General features: G+C 40.5%; 1 protein-coding gene across 1 annotated transcript in view; it reads left to right on the forward strand.

The window, feature by feature from the left end:
- Nucleotides 1-19,842, forward strand: part of Erc2 (ELKS/RAB6-interacting/CAST family member 2) — a gene marked incomplete in the record, with an annotated part of 884,729 nt that overhangs the window by 398,999 nt on the left and 465,888 nt on the right. The window contains 3 exon segments of the mRNA XM_055612370.1: nucleotides 2,011-2,148; nucleotides 12,840-12,980; nucleotides 15,948-16,088. Of these exon segments, the coding sequence (XP_055468345.1) occupies nucleotides 2,011-2,148; nucleotides 12,840-12,980; nucleotides 15,948-16,088 (420 nt within the window).

Genomic DNA, 19,842 nt, shown 5'->3' on the forward strand with positions numbered 1-19,842 from the left:
TTCTTTCTTTCTTTCTTTCTTTCTTTCTTTCTTTCTTTCTTTCTTTCCTATGTTTTCTAAAGTAAAAATTTATTTTTTTTAAATTATTCACTTTACATTTTGATCATAGCTCTCTTCCTCCCCCTTTCCTCTCCCTCTCCCCTACTCTTCAGAAAGTGGGAGCCCTCCTCTCTTACCAACTGAACCTAGCCTATCAAGTCTCATCAGTACTGCCTGCATTCTCTTCCTCTGTGGCATGGCAAGGTGGCCTTACCAGGGGAAAGTGATCTAGAAGCCGTCAATGTCAGAGACAGCCCCTGCTTTTCTTTTTAGGGGGTTTCATACTGAGAGTGAGCTGCCTATCAGGTACATCTGAGCAGGGAGCTTAGGTCCTCCCCATACATGGTCCTTGGTTGGTGCATCAGTCTCTTCAGGCATCCCTGGGCCCAGATTTGTTAGCTCTGTTGGTCTTCTTATGGAGTTCCTGTCCTTCTATCCCCACACTGTTCCATAAGACTCCCTGTGCTCTGCCCAAAGTTTGGCTCTGAGTCTTAGCATCTGCTTTGATCCCCTGCTGGATAGGGTTTTTCAGAGGACATCTATTATACAGCATTTCTTAAAGTGATAAGTTCTTAGGTATAAATGTTTACCCTATTCTAAATCTGTCACTCAGTCTTGTTCAAAATATCATTAGCCTTATTAGCTCAGATGGATGGAAACATTGGGAATGTCCATCAGACTAGCACAGGTCCTGTCAGCTCAGGTGTAGCTGCATTATTGCCTTTCTCTTAAGAACTACATTTTGTTTTGTTTTGGAACAGTGTTCACCTGTGGCACCCAGTGGTCTGGAGTTCACTCTATGGCCCGGCATACCCCCAATGTCTGACAGCCTTCCTGCTTCAGCCTCCTAACTCTCAGAGTCATAGCACGAGTCTCCATCCTTGGCTTCTTTAGATTTTCTTGGATAATGCTGTAGTGGTACCCCCATTGTCACTATCCTTGTCTTCCCTCCATTTTCATGACTGCTGCCAACATTATTTAAGTGGCCATTCCAGATTCATGTGAAAGGAGTCAAGTAATCACAGAAGCTGCTTGAGTAACACAATATGAAGCATGCTTTGGAATGAGCCGCTGAGAAAGCTGCGCGTAGAATGAAAATATTTTGAATGGACTTATCTTAGAGTTGTACTGCTTTTTTTCTTGCCATTTAAAAACCCTTAACATGAATAAATTGTTTGCTTAGTGAGCTTAAAAACAAAACCTTAGATAAGACATATATTCTTTGAGAACATAGAATAAAAACATGAATGATAATGGACGTAATGCCTAGGACAAGGTACTTGTTGCTGCTGCCAGGCAGACCTTATAATCGGCTGTTTTCTGTGTTTATTTTGGGATGCAGATACTGGATAAAAGTGGCTGGTTGGCTGCCAGCCTCTGACTTGGTTGCCAAATGGAGTGTTTAGTCCTTGTTACATATGTCTGCTATCACAAGTTCTTCCCATTAACAGTCTGCTGGCGATAACCTACGTGGCTTTTCGTGTGCTCACTTTGAAACAGCCACTTGACAACATTTGCTATATCACAAAGTTTCTTGCTGAATAAAGGGCTGAGTGAATGGCTGTGTGGGCCAGGCCATATACCAATAGGCTGCCTAGTAAAGACTGGGCACCCACTCAGTGTCCGCTCAGTGAATGAGAATCAATCCTATGGGAACATTTTTCTCTTTCATGGTGGTAATGCCTATTGACTCGAACCTTAAAAATATGGATAAATATATAAAAACATAGAGAAATATAGTATTCAAATGTCTAGGGGGCTTGCATTTGTATGGAGAATCTTCTATTTATAAATTACGTTAACTAGATTAAGATCTCAAATTTTTCTTGATTCTAAGTCAAATTTAATCTCACATACTGATGACGTCCATAATAACAGGTCTTAAAAAAATATAAAAAAGAGATGGCTTCAAGAGTCTTGGCTTTGATTACATGTAAAATGTGAATTAAATATGTTAATCTTTATTTTTAGATTGAAAACTTACAAGAACAACTTAGGGATAAGGACAAACAACTGACCAATCTGAAAGACAGAGTGAAGTCCCTGCAGACCGATTCCAGCAACACAGACACCGCGCTGGCCACACTGGAGGAGGCCTTGTCGGAAAAGGTGAGTTTAGCCTCTAAAGCAGGGTTCAGCATTTACAGAAACAGTATTGGGAGGAGTTCATCCAAATACATGTAGCTGCTTCTCCCGTCCCTCCACTGCCTCTAGTCCCAGCTTGTCCTCAGACTTCCATGTTAGCCAGGAGACGGGGTACACTGTGACCACAGGCATCTTCCCGAAACTGAGAAGCAGCATTACCCTTGGCTGTCTGACAAAACAGCCACCAGCTTTTCTTTTCTCTGTCTCCCTCTCTTTCTTTTAATTAATTAGTTTATTTATTCATTTTACATATTGATCATAACCCTCTCTTCTTTTCTTGGTCCCACTGTCTCTCCCACCCTCCCTCCCCTTTTCTTCGGGAGCCCTCCACCAACCCACCCCAGCTTATCAAGTCATATCAGGACTGAGTGCATCCTCGTTCCCAAAAGCAGGCATTAGAGTCCATGCCAGAGACAGCCCCCACTTCCTTTATTAGGGTAATCACACGGAGCTCTAGCTGCCCTTCAGCTACCTGTCTATAGAGGGCTGAGGGCCATGCATGGCCCTCGGTTGGGTGCTTCAGTCTCCACTAGCTCCTCTGGACCATGGTGAGTTGGCTTGGGTTGGTCTTCTTCTGGAGCTTCTGTCACCACCAGGTCCTTTTCTTCTTCCTCCCACTTTTCTGCAAGGCTCCCTATACTTTGCCCAATGTTTGGCTATGAGTCTCGGCACCTGTTTTGACCCACTGCTGGTTGGGGCCTCTCATGGGACAGCTATGCTAGGCTCCTGTCTGTGAGTGCAGCAGAATATCATCAGTAGTGTTAGTGACTCTCTCCCAGGAACTGAGTCTCAGAGCGAGCCTGGCATGGGTTAGGCAATCCCTCAATCTCTGCTCTATCTTTATCCTGCACATCTTGTAGGCAGGGTAAATTTTGAGTCGAAGTTTTTGTGGGTGGGTTGTTGTTCCCCTCCTTCCACTGGGAGTCCTGTCTAGTTAGAGGATGTCCTCTTCCATGACCCCTACTGCTAGTCTCAGCTAGACTCACCCCCATATCCTGCCAGAAGCCTAACTTCTCTTAGGTCCCCAGCTTGTCACAGATATGCCCCCACCCATGATTTCTCTTTTCTCTGGAGGCCCCTGTCCTACTCCCTTACCCCTGGCCTCTCACTCTCCCTGCTCTTGTCTCCACCCTCATTTCTCTCTGTACTCCCTCTCCCACCTTGTTCCCTCTCTTTAACACTTCCACTGTCTATTCTGTTTCCTCTTCTGCCTCTTCTGAATGAGATTCAAGCATCTTCCCCGGGGTCTTCCTTGTTACGTATCTTCTTTGGGTCAGTAAATTATAATATGGCTATCCTGTACTTTAGAGCTAAAATCTACTTATAAGTGAGTACATACCATGTGTGTTTCTCTGGGTCTGGGTTACCTCACTCAGGATGATCTTTTCTAGTTCCATCCATTTGCCTGCAACTTCATGATTTCTTGAAAAAAATATACACTAGTTTTTTATTAAATTTTGGACAATAGAACCCCTGCACAGATGTAGCCCATGGCAATTCAGTGTCCAAGTGGAAGTGGATAGCCTAGTAATGGGAACAGGGACTGTCTGTCGTGAACCAATTGACCTGCTCTTTGATCACCTCCCACTCAGGGGGTTGCAGCCTTACCACGTCACAGAGGAAGACAATGCAGCCACTCCTGATGAGACCTCATAGACTAGGATTAGAAGGAAGGGTAGGAACACCTCCCCTATCAGTGGACTGGGGGAGGGCATGGGTAGAGAAGAGGGAGGGAGGGTGGGAATGGGAAGGGAAGAGGAAGGGAGCTACAGGTGGGATATAAAGTGAATAAACTGTAATTAATAAAAATTTTTAAAAATTTGGACAATAAAACCCTTAGCCTATCCCATAGGATCACTCTTCTTTCCTGATAAGGCCCTTTTTCTGGCCAGCACCTTGTCTTCATGCTTGTCTCTTCCTTACATCTGCATGCTTTAGCTCTGTTGGCCCTTAAGATTTCAACTGTGTCATGTTCTCTTCTGCCTCCATCACTTTGCATTTGTTCTTTTTTGCTTAGGATGTTATTTTCTATGTGCAGATTTAATTCTTCTGAGCCAAGGAGGTAAACATGGCAGACAAGTTGTGTGAGTTCAAATCCTAGGTCTAGTACTCACTATTTGGGGTAAGTTCCTTAGCAACTGAAGTCCTCAGTTTCCTCACCTGTGAAATTGGGGAAATAAGATCCCTCCCAAGTGGTTTATGTTATGTTTAGGAGAGAATATGTTTAGAGCAGTTAAAAGAGATTATAGTTGTCATTTCCATAGAGACACTGTGTTGGTGTCCCCATTCTACACAATGAAGTCCCACAAATTCTTATTGTAATTATCACTCTCCATGCAGCTGTCTTAATGGGATTAACTGCTTTTTTATACTGGACTCCAGATCAAGACAACATACCCTGTGTGCTTTAGCATGACACCATCCGTATGGCATTTGCTGGTGTTATGCCCAGCAAATACTGGATACCTGAGTGAGCCACCCTCATGTGAAGGGATGAAAGCCCCAGCTCTCACAGAGTTCTCATTCTAATGAGGGAGAAGGAGAAACAGAATGTAATGAATTAGTGGCATATGTGGGTTTTCAGAGGCATGTTATTTTCTGTGGATGGAAAGAAATCAGAGAGGGGTACACGACTAGTGGGGTTTTATGGCTTAGAGACAGGTTTTAGGTTAGAGACAGGAAAATGATGTTTAAGGAAAGACCTGAAGGAAGTGGGTGAGCCATGAGTCTTTCTGCAAGGACGTAAGTTGCAGGCAGAGGGGAGAACAATCATAATGTGCTGGGAAGAAGTCAGGTAATGACATCACTCAGGGCCTGCTAAGAAAGTGTTTCTTAAACCTTTTTTTAAGTTAAACGATTGCCATTTATAAAAGAATCAATGAATGAAAGAATGAAATCCACTAGACATATTGACTTCTCTGATCTTTGTTAATTATTGAAATGATCTCCAGTTCCTTTTGTCTGGTACCTCTTGCAGGTATGATGTCTACAGGTAAACTTACACTTCATGATATTTCTCTCCACTCTTCTAAAGAAGAGCTTATTTGGGGGTTAGGCTTACAATATGTCAATATAGTTTTTAGGCCCATTATTTCAAATTCAGCTTGAAATGAAGAAAAATTTAAAAAGCTGAAATGTGAAAGTAATATTTCAGGGGAAGATATTTTTCAACTTGGAAAATTTATTTCCAGAGTCCTATGTAGTAATTTTGTTTATGAAAGTGGAATAATTTGAAGAATATTTAAATTATGTGTTCCTGTTTCATATCTGGGGGATATGTCAGTCTCTTCCTTGATTTCTTTCTTAAAATTCATAGACTTAAACAGATGCCATATATATTCCATGCCATGGCATCTTGACAGGATTTTTTCTTTTTTTTTTTTTTTCTGGACCATTTTTTATTTATTTGAGTATATAGACAGAGAAGTTCCTAATTCTAAGATAGCCTTTGTTAAGTTCTTTTGAGGTCGGAGGGTCATCAAAGAAACAGAGTTAAGGCTAGTGTGAGCCTGCTTTTCTTCTCTTTCCCTCAGTACTTCCTAGTCACTGACTGATCCCACTGTTTTCTTCACAGTTACTGCTCACCCAAAGCCACCTTTGAATTACTTGACCTCCAATTTTTGTTCCTTTCAAAACCACCTAAACAGGGAATTATTAAGATTGTAGATTTGTAACCCTGGGCTTATAGCAATTGAAGTGGGCCTTGGATGATGACTTGAGAATTCAGAGAACTAGAAGGACTAGGTGGGACACAAAAATGAGTCAGAGAACATGGGGAGACAGTTGATGATTGGGGAAAACTGGAAACTCCATGATGTGGCTCAAAAATCCAAGATCTGATTTTATATCTGAAGCTACTGAAGTCCAATAAATTCACTGTATGGTTAAGCTTTGGCTTCTGAGCTTGTTCACTTCCAGACTCTATTTTCTACTGACTTGGGGGTTTCTCAGTATGATAACAAATAAAAACTACACAGAAGAACTTTTTTGGAGTAGATTTTCTGAGAATGCTAGTGTGTTTCAGAAGCAAAGGAAAGCACATTGAAGAGGAGCTGGTAACGCTGAGCACGAGAATATTTAACTGCTTCCTGTAGGCTGGGAATAGTTGGTTGTATCCACAGTCTTATCGTCTGAGGTCTTTGAAACAGACTGCTTTCTCTGCCACTCTGCTGTAAATCCAGTGACCTGTAATTTTTAAGCATGTCCAGAGATTCTAATGCATTGGGGAAAAGCACTGGCTTCCCATTTAGTTTCTTTTCTAATTGCTGTGGTAAAGTACTTTGACAAAAGCCACTGAAGGGAGAAAAAAGATACTTTAACTCATACTTCAAGGTATAGTCCTTCATGGGAAGAAAATAAGACAGGGTGAGTTAGAAGCAGCTTGTTACACCATATTCCCAGTCAGAAGAAAAGGGCACCAAGTACATCCATGTAATTAGCTCTCTACTGTGTATAATGCCCAGAGACTGTTCATAACCACAAATAAAATAGCTTTTTCCATATCAATTAATCTTTCCAAAATATAAATCTCCTAAATGTATGCCACAAGCTCCTCTAAAATAAAGAACGAGTCACGTACTTTCAGGAATAATGGCACAGAGTAAACACTGGAAAAAGTAAAAACTGGAAAAAGTGGGCACAAAAAGCAGTCACACTCAAACAGCAGCAGCAGCAGCAACAACAACAAACCACTCGAAAGCCCAGCAGGGAAAGCACTGAATCCTGTTACTCGATGCATGGCAACTGACACACATATTTGTAACCATTTGGGTTCCAGTAAGCTTGTGCAACCTCACCCCTTTAGCTCTGATGACATCAGCATATAGGTTATCTTCTAGGTATCTTCTGTGCCATGCCTAAAAGTCTCCTTGGACTCCATCCCATGATCTTGGCATCTCCAGTATCCTGGAGTTTTCCTGGAGCTTCATGCAATGTCCTTTCAGGGCCTCTCTACAGAGACGCTTGCCCTACCACATGTTGTGTGACATCAGATGCTCTTCATGGCCCCCTAATTCTTTCATGCCATCAAAGAAGTAACCCACGGGTGAATGTGATGGTTAGTTCAATAACCAACTTTACACAATTTAGAAAGAGCCTTGATTCGAGATTACCAAGATTAGGTTGGCCAGTGAGCATGGTATTCTTTTTTTTTTTTTTTTTTTCTAAATTGGCTTAATTGGAGTGGGAAGTCTCATCCTGGGTAGGTAGCACCATGTCAAGGGCTGGCCTTGAACTGTGTAAGAGCGAAAAGAGCAAGCTGAGCAAGTTAGCAAATGTGTATTCATTTCTCTCGGTTTGAGTATGGATATGTTATGACTTGGTGGTTTTACTTTCTGGAAGTAATGGAATGTAACATGGAATTATAAGCGTAAATGAAGCACTGATAACACCAAGTCCTTCTGCTAGCTCAGGATGGAGTCGGGCCCTTATGGAACACAGTTAAAACAATTTCTGTGACCTGACCCTGAGAAAGCACATCACTAGGTATCTGCTTTTCAGGAACGAGGAACTCTCTTAGCAGCTCTGTTTCAGTGTGGATGCTTCCTTTCAGGCAAGTTTGCAGTTCCACAACCAGAACCTTCAATGAGTACTATCTTGCCCTCAATGCCTGTGTTTTATTGGTCTAGTATAGAACAGCTTGTTTCTCTTTAATGATTAACTTCTTCCTTTCATCTGGTAACTTGGCTGCAAAGTTTAACTTGTTCAAGTTCTTATCCTCCTCCACAAACTGTACAGTTTTTACATCCTGTTGTTCATCTTTTTGTTGTTTTTCACTATAGATTTGGATAAGTAAAGTGTAGCCATATTCAGCCTGAATGTTCTCCTGTCTTCAGATTTCTAGAGTCAAATAGACTAGTTCATTATCTTGAAATTCAACTTTTCTCAAGTTCCCATATCACAATATGGTTCCTTTCCTAGTTCCTTATATAGTCCTTGTTGTCCTCTGAAACTTCATCAGCAGAACATTCACAGTACACATCTTTCTCAGTACTCTTGGTCACTCAAAACACACCAGAATGACCCATTAATCTCTACTTCCAATATTTACCTGCTTTTGTACCTTACAGCTCCACATTCTTCCATAGTCTAGTTTCAGTGGCCTATGAGCCACATGGTCAAGTTAAGGGTATCAGCAACCCCACTTGTGACACAAATTTCTCTCTTTTTCCCTTTCCTGTCACTGTGATAAAGTAATGTTATAAAATCCACTAAGGAGAAAGAATTCCTGTGTCTTTCATGGCCAAGAGGTCAAGATAACAGGAGGTTGAAGCATCTTGTCCTATTAACTGGAAGAAGAAAAGGGGAGCAATGAATGTATACTCACTTAGTTGCTTCTCTCCCCCTTAAACGGTGCAGGATTCTTCACCAAAGGAATGTTCTTACCCACAGCTAAGATGGCTCTATCCATATCAGTTGATAACAATCAAGATAATTCCCCATAGGCATGCCTAGAGGCCCATCTCCCATGTGGTTCTAGATTGTATCAAATAACACTAACTATAATACCATCCCTCTATCTTAAAGATAGGACATGGGCTTAAGAAGGTAAAATGAGCTATTTGGACTGAGCAGGCAGCATTAATCAACTGTGATTCCTGCTTCCTGGTCACCCAGGACTCCTGGAAGTCATTCTCTCCCTGTGTCTGTTGCCCTTCAGTTGAGACTTTGTTGCTTCCCCTGGACTACTCCTCCAAGCCTACCTAGCCCAAGTGTGATAGGTCAACATTGCCTCAACTGCCTTTTCATAGCCAGAGCAGGATGGAACAACTTAAAGGGAAGAATGATGTGTTTGACTCACGGTTTCCTAGTTGTCAGTCCATTGTGGGGAAGAGGGCATGGTGGGGAACAGCTCCTTACATTTTGGTGTCAAGGAAGCAGAAAAATGAAATACAGGAAAGGTACATCCCCACTTCCCCCAACTAGAATCTACCTTCTACCTTTCCCCTTCTCCTAAAAATGCTGTCATATCATGATCCCAACAAAGGATTAATCTGTTCTTTACACTACAGCCCTTCTGCTCTGACCTCTAGAAATGGGTTTACCGACATACCGAGTGTGTGCTTTAGTAAGTTCTGAGATATAGTTCAATTTAGTCATATTGAAGCCAAGATTCAATGTCACAAGACTTAAACTTTCTGACCTTTGTACTTATAAGGACATCAGAATGTAAACTTGAGAGCTTGTCCCTCACAAGTTCTATCTTTGCTCAGTTAACTGAACAGATTCTCTAGGGCAGTAGTGTTCAGCCTTCCTAATGCTGTGACTCTTTGCTGCAGTTCCTCATGTTGTGGTGATCCTAGTCATAACAATATTTTCGTTGCTACTTCATAACTGTAATGTTGCTACTGTTTATAATGTATATATTTTTGAAGATAAAGGGTAGCTGAAGGAGTTGTAACCCACAGGTTGAAAACTGCTATGCTAGAATAGGGCATGGTGTGAAAAAAATAGTAAAATATTAAAAAAAAATGATTAGTAAATTTTTGTGGGTTTATAAGTAGTTATTTTTCTTTTATAGTATTGGTAATCTAACTCAAGGTCTTACACAGTCTAGGCATGCGCTATTACACTGAATGGTGTCCCCAGCCAGTAATAAGGAACAGTTTGCTGTCTTTGGCTGGTGTGTAGAATATGTCAAACTCTACTTACTGCTTCCCTTTTATTATGGCACCAGGGGAGTGTTTTTTCCTTTAATTTCCAGGAGTTCATTCAACTGTAGAAGGCATACAAAGTGATGCAGCTCACTGAGTCAACACCCTGTTGCTTAGGCAGAGACGAAGCATGGTGGTAGAGTATTTGCCTAGCACACATGAGGCTGCCCTGGGCTTGAGCTACAGCACCAGTGAAAACTAAGATTGAGTATGTCACATGGAAGTTCAAGTGCTCCAGCCCACTGTGTTTATAAAGTCGGTATGGTCAAGCCTTGCTGTAGCCACCTCCCAGATAAGTGGTTGGGAAAGCTGGAAAGCAGAGCCCCAGGCCACTGACATGCAGTTCCTGCCCCATGATAAAGCACAATGTGAATAGAGCTGTGCAGAGCCAGATGATAGCATGTGGAGCGTGCCGATGCAAGCAGGATTCTAACAAGAATGTGGTGTCAGAATTTCTACAAGCTAGTTGTTAATCAAGTGGATCCTGGCATATTAGGGCCTCTTAACACATGTTTTTGACACCTGGTCCTTTACATGTGACAGTTAAATTAGTTTTGTAATCAATGGAGGAGTATGTTATAGTACTGAATCATCAATAACCTTTAAAGCATTATGATGTGTGCTTTGCTTCTCTTTCTGTCTCCCTTTCTCCCTCTCTTCTTCCTTCCTCCCTTTTTTCCTCCCTCCCTCCTTCCTTCTCTGTTAGTGCCCAGACAGTAGTACCCAGGGCTTAAAGCAAATTGACCTACTTTCCAAACGACTCTGACACCTTCTAAATGTTAACACAGTTCTTAATTTTATGACCCTTGCTTTGAAGCCAAGAGGATCTCTAATTTCAGCTCTTCCTCCCCTCATCATCTTAAAGTGCCCTGTGGTATGCCAGGCAGTTTGTTCCTCTGGGACACAAGTGCTGTTCTTTGGAAGACTAAGCTGGGAGGATGCATTTAACTCAAAACCGAGTAAAGGGTTTTGAAAGGCAATAAATGTGATATGACCTGACCACAGGGCTTCTGGCAGGTTTCCAATTGGGCGATATTATTCCCATGAAGCTTGAGAAATGTCACAGCAACATCTCTCAGATGCAGAGTATGTTATAGAGAGGTAGTAGAATGACAGATGGTAGAATGACAATTGTCATATAGGCAAAGATGAGAAGACCAGAAGCCTGAGGCTGTTAAAAGTCCTGAGAGGTTTACAGCTCACTGTGTTACTTTGCGCTTTGAATTGCAGAGTAAAATAGGACCCTAACTGGAATCAAGAAAAAAATAAATATGTATAACTAATATACCCATTTGCTCTGTGACACCCACTGTTCTAATAATATATATACTGTACGTGAAATGCTTTAAAAATTGCAAGGTAACAATAGCCATTTTTTTCTCCTCATACATTTTATACATTATAATTGACAGCACAGTTGCCTCCTTAGGGGATCTTAAATCACAGGCTAATATTCGGAATAGCTTCCCTCTTCATTAAACACATGTGACTGCCCCTGGCATGGAATAAGTTCCCAGTCCAGAAGATGCTTACATTTTGCTCAAACTAAACCAGAGTTCTAGTGTACCCAGTGGCTGTCAAGAAGCCACTGTGAAAAACAAACAACAGACAATGACAGCCACAACAGACCATCTCCAGACACACTGGAAAAGCCATATCTGAGACAGGCTTGTCCTTGTCTCACATTCTCCTTTTACCTCAGCTGGGTCACCTTGGCTGATCCAGATAGTCTCTCTGGGCTCTCAGAGGCCTTACCCTGTCACCAGTTAAGCTGGTTGTGCCCTTGAGGCTGTGATAATGACTGATGACAAAGGCCTGTGGCAGCCCTGGCAGAGTAAGTGCTCAATCCAAGAGATATTTGTGTTTTGTTTAAACTGAACCTGAGTTCTGGAGTCCCTAGTGCTTGTAAAGAAGCCATTGAAAGAAACCCATCTCAAGACAAGACACGTCAAAACTAAAATAAAGCAAACAACCTACATTCATGATAGGCTTCGCCCTGTCTCATATTCTCATTGTTAGTTCAATCTCAAGTCCTGAATGAGGAGTAGGTCCTGCTTCTCACTGCCCAATAGGCCTCTTTGTAGTCTGAGAAGAATCTTCAGGAACCCAGTCCTTTCATGCCATGTGAAGAAGCCAATAAAACAGGGCTTCTCCCAGATCTGTGCAGGGATTCCACAGTCAAGAGCTTCTGGCCCAACCCCCTCCCCCTAAAAATGCTCTAGGCATTTCCCAGACACTGTGAATGGGGGACGCCCCAGCCTGCACATTGGTAATTTACCCTGCCATGATTAGAGAAGGGAAACTTTGGGTTCAGTAATTTCAGTCTTCACTGGTCTTATTTTTTAATCAGTTGAAATATATTTTTGGGCTGTAGTGTAAGCTTCAACAAAAGTTTTTAACAACAACAACAGTAATGATGATATTCCTTTCTAGGAATAAAGGTATCTTAGTCAGTTAGTGCTTGCAACTGCAGTCGTAGCACTGTGGAGACAGAAATAGGAGGACAGATGTAGCTTGCTGGCCAAACGGACTAGCCAAGTCGGGGAGTCTCAGATTCCGTGAGAAACCCTGTCTCAAAAAGTAGGGTAGAGAGTGATTGAAAAACATAACAGATGTCAGCAGCTTCTGTGTACATGTACCAGCCTGCACATATTTTATTCCATATACATACATAAACTGGAAAACATACACACATAAACACACATATGTTTTACATACATACATGTATGCACACATGTATGCATACACACACACACAAACACACTCACGTATACACATAATCCTTCATCACTTAATTGTATTGACAAGTCAAAAACTATTCTGTTTTGACTGCATCTTACAAATGTAGGTACAAACAACCTCTCTTCATGGATCCACTGTTTAGGTTTCTATATTGGTTACCACAGAGAACTTTTTGAGATGAATTTCTCTGATTTTCTTTTACAGTATACTTAGGGAGGCACCCTGATGAGTTTCAACCCTTGTGCTGCTTCTGCCTTACAGGAGAGAATAATAGAACGCCTGAAAGAGCAGAGGGAGAGAGATGATCGGGAAAGGCTGGAAGAGATCGAATCCTTCCGAAAAGAGAACAAAGACCTTAAAGAGAAGGTCAATGCTTTACAGGCTGAACTGACAGAGAAAGAGGTGAGTCTGGAGAAACAAATGGATCACATCCACAGTCCTTAAAACCCCGGTTGTGTTGACTTTTATTTCATTGAAAGACTTAGGGAACGGATAGTTTAGTGTGAAGACTTGGGTAACATGGTGACCTTTCTCTTAGAAAGCTGCCTGAGTTCCAGGGGAAACAGTTCCAGTACCTCCCTTCATCAAAGATGCCTTTGGGCATCTTTACTATTCAGCTGACTATGGTATGGTCCCTAGAACGTCCCCCCTCCTCTTGGGTTTTACCTTACTAACTACAGTTGTATGGCTTAGAAAATAGTTCTAGGTCCTACTATCTTTTGCATGAACATCAGTTAGTATAACAACAATAACTCCACTTTACTTACTACTGCTTTTGGGATATTTTGCATTCATCTACAAGTCTCAAATGGATTGCCCAGTATCCAATTAGAAAACATGGCATTGAACATAAAATTTCAGTCTAGATACAGCTAGACTGGAATTTTATTTTTTATTTTACAGTAAATTATTTAAAGCCATTCCACACTGTAACAAAGATGAATCTAGAATATAAGTGTCACCTCCATTTTTTACAGTAGGACAATATATTTTAAGGGTCTTTATGCTTGGGGACCCAGGAGCAGTTGTTTGGGGGTACGGTCTTCATGCTCCAGGGCATGCCTAAATTATGTCAGTATTCTTGAGGATAGATGTGGGTGAAGCAGCTGTGTACCTTATCTTACCATTGTCATTATCTTTAGCTGTCCCTGACACAGTGATTTCTTTCTCCCAGACATGTCCAACCTCGGCGGGATGGCTCCGGCCTGATAGGCAAGCTGGATCATTCTAATCCATTGCGACCTCTTGCAGCTCTCCAGGGTTAGCCTGTCCCCTGTGTACTGAAAACTTTACACAAATTACAGTCATGCCTAAAGAGGAACTTGCAGCTTTAATATGAGGGGAGTTCTGAGGGAGCCAGGAAACACTTTCTTATTTCTAAAATCAATGCTTATTAGATTTTTAGAAGGACATTGTTTCTTTGTCATAGCAATGAAGAATTCAATTTTTCTGGCCATGTTACATTGCCAGTTTTGAGCAGATGGATCTGTCATTTGCATGTGACATAAGCACACTAACTTTGCTTTCATTTATACTATTCTTCAACATTTGGATTAGCAAGTGCTGTTTGAGGGTTTGTATCTTAGAACTACCACACTTACTCCTAGTGAAAATGAGACCCCTTGGTGGGAGGGTGAAGCAGAAGCCTCAGACAGATACAGTTTAATAAGCAGTGCTAACCACGAGTGAGCATCACACGGAAGCTCGGGAATCATCTCCAGGTCCTGTCAAATGTACTTGGCATTGACATTTGGAATTCAGTCAGTATAACAGACCCAGGTTAATAAATGTAACTAAATCAAGGGATTCGCTGAAAGGAAGTGATTTAGTGCCCTAGGGAGGCTGGACAAGCCCAACATGTGTAATGTGACTTCCAGGAAGAACAGGCAGAACACTCAGACACAGGCTCCTGCTGCAACCCATGGGGACAGGAAGTGAAGGGAGTTTCTTCTCCCATGGGTTTTGCTTGTAAGGCCTTTTTTTCAGGCCCACCCAGAGGACAGAGGATAATCTTCTTAAAACTTAAAATAAGCTGATTATAGGTGTTAGTCATGTTTGAAAAATCTCTCCACGACACCTAGATTAATAACTAGGAACTTTAGTGTAATCAAAATAAAGCTGGTCATCACAACTGGTAATTTACAATTTAAAAAAGAACAACGTAGAACTGTAGTTCTCAAGGAACTTATAATTTAGTTTGGGTGATAATATGTCTTCATTGTGACAAAATGACTGGATTATAAGGTCCTTCATCTCCGCCCCCCTATGGAAGTGAAATCAGAACTGTAGACCTGGGTTTGAGTCTTGTATTTGCCTTTAATGTCTAGGTGACCTTGGAGCAGACTAGCAGTGAATGTGGGCTTCAACTTGCTGTCTTGAAAAAATGAACATGAGTCACCTGTTCTTCAAAACAAGTATAGGAGCTTTCTGCTGGGCAATGCTGACCTTCATCATCAAGGACACCTAGTGCTCAGGGCACTGTCTTGTATAAAGCAGTAGGCAGCATCGTGGTTGCCTGAGAGATCACTGTATGCTCACTACCTTCCTTGCTGTTAGAACGCTGACAGAAAGGGCAAAACCGACACATTTTAGTCAGTAGGGCTTGCTAGCTATCTCATATTTGGTAATGAACATTGCCCCAGTAGACAGTAGATAGGAAGAATTATGTTCAAAGATGTAGTCAAGTATTTATTTCTCTAGATTTTAGAAGCGAAGCAATATGGGAATCTCTAGATTGCTGGAGTGGTTGTTAACCAAGCAACATAGGCAGCCCTGTTCCTGAGTGGGAGATGGATCATATTGAATCGGGACTACATAGGATCAGAACTTGTAGTGTACTTTGTCCTAAAATTCCATATACTTTTATCTTTGATTTACCAGAAGATATTTGAAAAATTAGTCTTTGTGTTTCTGTTAAAAAAGAGAATTTAGTAAAACTTAATAGAATGTTTATTTTGTATTTGATTACCCTAGGAAGGAAGCATCAAAGTCAGCATTTTGTTTCATACCTGTCTCAGAGTCAGTCCAGCTTATTTACAGTGAATACAAATGGGGGAACTCAGGTGCCTGTTTGGAGAGGCAAAGCTAAAAGATCACCAGAGGACTTAAATTATGGGCATGGCTTTGAGATGTGAAAACCGCTTATCTTGACTGCACCATCTAGTCACATTTCATTCTACTGCAGTGAGATCTTGTTCTGTCTTGTAAACCAACCAGCTTTAGTTTTCTGCTTAGAGTCCACTATCACTACCTTACCCTTTCTGTTTGATGCATAAGTTATTGCTGTGTGTAGAATCGGTGGATTTATGTTGATGACCTTGCCAGGAGAAGTGGTGATACTTTGCTCACTAGCACTCTGCCTTCTTTCAGTCCAGTTTAATCGACCTCAAAGAGCATGCATCTTCATTAGCGTCTGCAGGACTGAAGAGGGACTCCAAATTAAAATCTCTAGAAATAGCCATCGAACAAAAGAAGGAGGAATGTAGCAAATTGGAAGCACAGTTAAAAAAGGTAAGTGACCTCTAAGCATAAATGTGCTGATTTCAGAATGAATTTATAAAATGGCTAAGGAAGAGGTATCTTTCAAAATAAATGCTGATAGAAGAATTTTAATTAAACAAGTTGATTTCTGAGTAGTCTTCATCAAGCCTGTAAATCTGAAAAACTATCTTAAGTTTCCTGTTGATAGAAAACTTGAAAAAGAGAAAATAGTAGCAGAGACTAAAAGACTAAAAATCAGCCATTACTCTCTGGGAAAAATCTAAGCTGTCTGAAAAGGTAAATGAGAATGTTTTCAGCAATTGAAAGAATCCAGAGATCCCCTTATGTTTTTGGTAAACGTTTATAGCTTATAGAAATAGGTCAGTTTTTGTAACACAACTTGGCAAAAATGTCCCTGGCAACACTCAGGTTCTAGATGTTCGCTGACGTGGTCAGCTCCCTGCTGCGTCTGTAGAAAGATCACTTATCTTGAACTGATAATGGTCTGCTTTCTAAGCAAGCTTGTCATGTTTGGAAGTCTCTGGAAAAGAAAGCAGGGTCTTTCCACGTGGTGTTTGCTTGCTTTCTCCGACCTGAGCATTTTTGTGGGGTGCATTTCCAGTCATGCATTGTTCCTTTGACTCTCTCCCTATGTTGTTGGTTTGTCTGCACTCATTGTTCATTTAAAATTCATAATGTTATTAATTTAAGTCTTTTGTTCCTCTTGATAACTTATAAACTTAGTCAGAAAAAGATAAGAATCCAAACATTCAAACAAAGCATCTAATAATATTTGACTGCGAGTCATAGCACACTATAATGGGGATTTATTAACTAGAGTTATGAAAACAGATGGAATGGATGGCCAGAGATATGAGCTGTACATGTATCTATTACCTCGAATGCTTAATATTTAAATATTCTATTTTCTGTGAACTTATGCAATACAAACTAAAATGTAATTATTTCATGCTCACCACACAGGGATTTTAGAAAATCACCATGAGAAATTTTACACTAAGAAAGTCTACTCACTGACTCAGAAGGAACACATAGAAGTGGCTCTGGAGATGGCTTATGGGTAAAATGCTTAGCTCCTATCCTCAGTGGAGCCATGTAAAGAAATATGAGGCAATGTGGTGTATTCCTGTAATCCTCTTCCTGGGAAATAGAGATAAGTAGGTCTCTGGACTCTTTGGTCTCCTAGTTTACTTAATTGGTGAGCTCCAGGACACTACATCAAAGTATAAAAATGTAAGGTAAAGAAACCGAGGAAGAAACATGATGTTTACCTCTAGCTGATACATGTCTGCACAGGGGAATATACAGTCATGTACACATGCATGCACCACACACACACACACACACACACACACACACACACACACCACACAGGTGCACACACACAGACACACACACACACAGGCATACACACAGACAGATACCCATACACACACACATACACAAGCACATGCAAAAATAAAGTGAAATGTGCCGTTTAATCTCTTTTAACAATATGGCAAGAAAATTGGAAAAAATATTATTTTCAGGGTCTTCTCAACATCTCCTTTACTTTAAATAATGTTTAGTAAAGCAGAAATCTGGAGTAGTAAATGAAAGAGTTTAATTTCCCATTTGAAGCTATTTAGATAGAGATTGAGTTGGCTCTCTTGGCGTTTAGTACATGAAATATTTCCTTAACATTTTTATGTTGTGCTCTATACTGTATTGTACTTTACTTACTAAAACATTTTCAGTGGTAGAACATGCTTAAATATAACACTGTACTGGAGGGAAACAGCCCCTACATGATCGTACCGTACTTACAGTGTGCTGACCGGAAGAACCTCGAACATACACGGGCCCGAAGAATACCCCCATCAGCTCTTTCACAGAGAACAAAGCTCTGCACATAGGATTCCTGTACATATGTTCTAAACATATGCCCTTTGTCAGCATAACTCAGCATTGGCATTTGAAATCCTCTAGTGACAAAAGGAAGAGTTCACATGTTGATGCTATAGTCTCCATGTTTATGGCTTGATTCGTGCACTGAATCTGCATTCATGCAGTTCAGCCTACTCTGCTTCACTTTGCCTTGCTTTGCCCAACAGAACAGTTACAGCCTGCCTTTTCCATAGGCTCCCAGTCAACACTGCTTACTGAGATCACAGATGCAGCCCTGTCGTATTCTAGCATGGTATTTGAGGACACTTTAGTATTTTACAGTGTCACCAGCACAAAAGTGACACATATAGTTGTCTTGCCGAAAGGGAATTATTTAATTCACAAAAGATAACTTCTTCCTAAGCATTTACATAGTCTTTCTTTATACTGTCTTCTAAATACATAGTGCAGTGGACTTAAAAAGGTAATGACAGTTTAAAACATTTTACGCCTAACCTGCAGATGCCTGTATTGTTACATTTGGCTCTCTGGTGTTGACTAAATTTAGGTTTGAAGTGTTTTTTAAGTAGTCTCTAATTTCTGCTGATAGCTCCATTAAAACCTCACCTTAGAAAGAAATGAGATCTGCGTGAAATATTTTAAAGCACTAGCCAACAGCATGCAAACACATATAAACACATCATTTACTTAAGGAAAATAAGCAACACAAAAAGCTCAGAGGGGTTCCTTCAGCCCCTCTAAGTGAAAAGATGTGTGATTTGTGAATAAAATAGACTTACTAAATGAAACCTGAAAATATAATTACTTTGTGTTGTAAATACACCATGGATTTTCCCAGTGGTATTTTGCTCAAGATTTGTGATGGTCTAGGTAGCTTTTGCTCATAAATCTATATAAGAGTATAAATGAATAGCATTTAATTAAATGGAGCCTGTGTCTGCTAGTGACAGTGGAATCCACATGGGGATTTTAGCTTGTTATCCTAAACAATGCCTGACTGAAATAAGCTATTTTTTTATATACATAGTCATTTTTAACACTCTTTTGTGTTAAGGTGTAAAACCTTCAAATATTTTGTGATAAAAAGGCTTCTATTCAGAAAAGGGATTCCGTGCATTCTATTTCAACCTCTTAGAAATGATAGTCAAATATTCATGTGTGAGGAATCTTTACTGATATTAGTATTTATTAAACAATGCTGACCAGGTAAGGCATAATCACTAATTGTAAGTATGCATAATAATTAACTCTCCTCACTAACTTTAGTTATTTATATGGACCACTCTGTCTATTGAATGATTTTTTTTTTTTGAGGTTCAAGCTGTAGAGGTTAATTGATCTGTATATTTAGGAACTTGATGAAAAGACACAGAATCCAAAGTGCTATGACTTCTCCCTTCAGCTTTCCAATCAATATGCTTTGGAGGCTTCTCTTTTAAGCATGCTAAAATCATTATTTGCTATCCTCAAGTTAAAGAAATAGGTGTCCTGTCTCTAAAGGAGTGTCTCAGCCTAACACCAAATAGTAGTTACTGTAGTGTTTCGCCTACTCTATCTTAATCTTGAGCCTCAAATTAATGTGTAGATATTTAATAAATATAACTTAATGACACTATTCACAAATAATATTTAGGACATTGGACTGTACACAAAATTGGCAGGAGCCCATTATAGATTCCAAAGTACTTGGAACATAATAGGAGATCTTTCAAAATTACGTTTTCAAAATTGTAACAACAGTAGAAACTGTTAATTGACAACACTGTGTTGTGGTTTTCTTTAGTCTTTCTCCAGACCTGAATTTTTTCTTTTCCCCTTTAAATCAATATATTGCCTTGCTTACTGATGCCTTTCTATTTGCTTTCCTGCTGCTTCC

Source organism: Psammomys obesus, unplaced genomic scaffold, assembly GCF_907164565.1.
Source record: "Psammomys obesus unplaced genomic scaffold, mPsaObe1.curated_primary_1811, whole genome shotgun sequence".
Taxonomy (NCBI): Eukaryota; Metazoa; Chordata; class Mammalia; order Rodentia; family Muridae; genus Psammomys; species Psammomys obesus.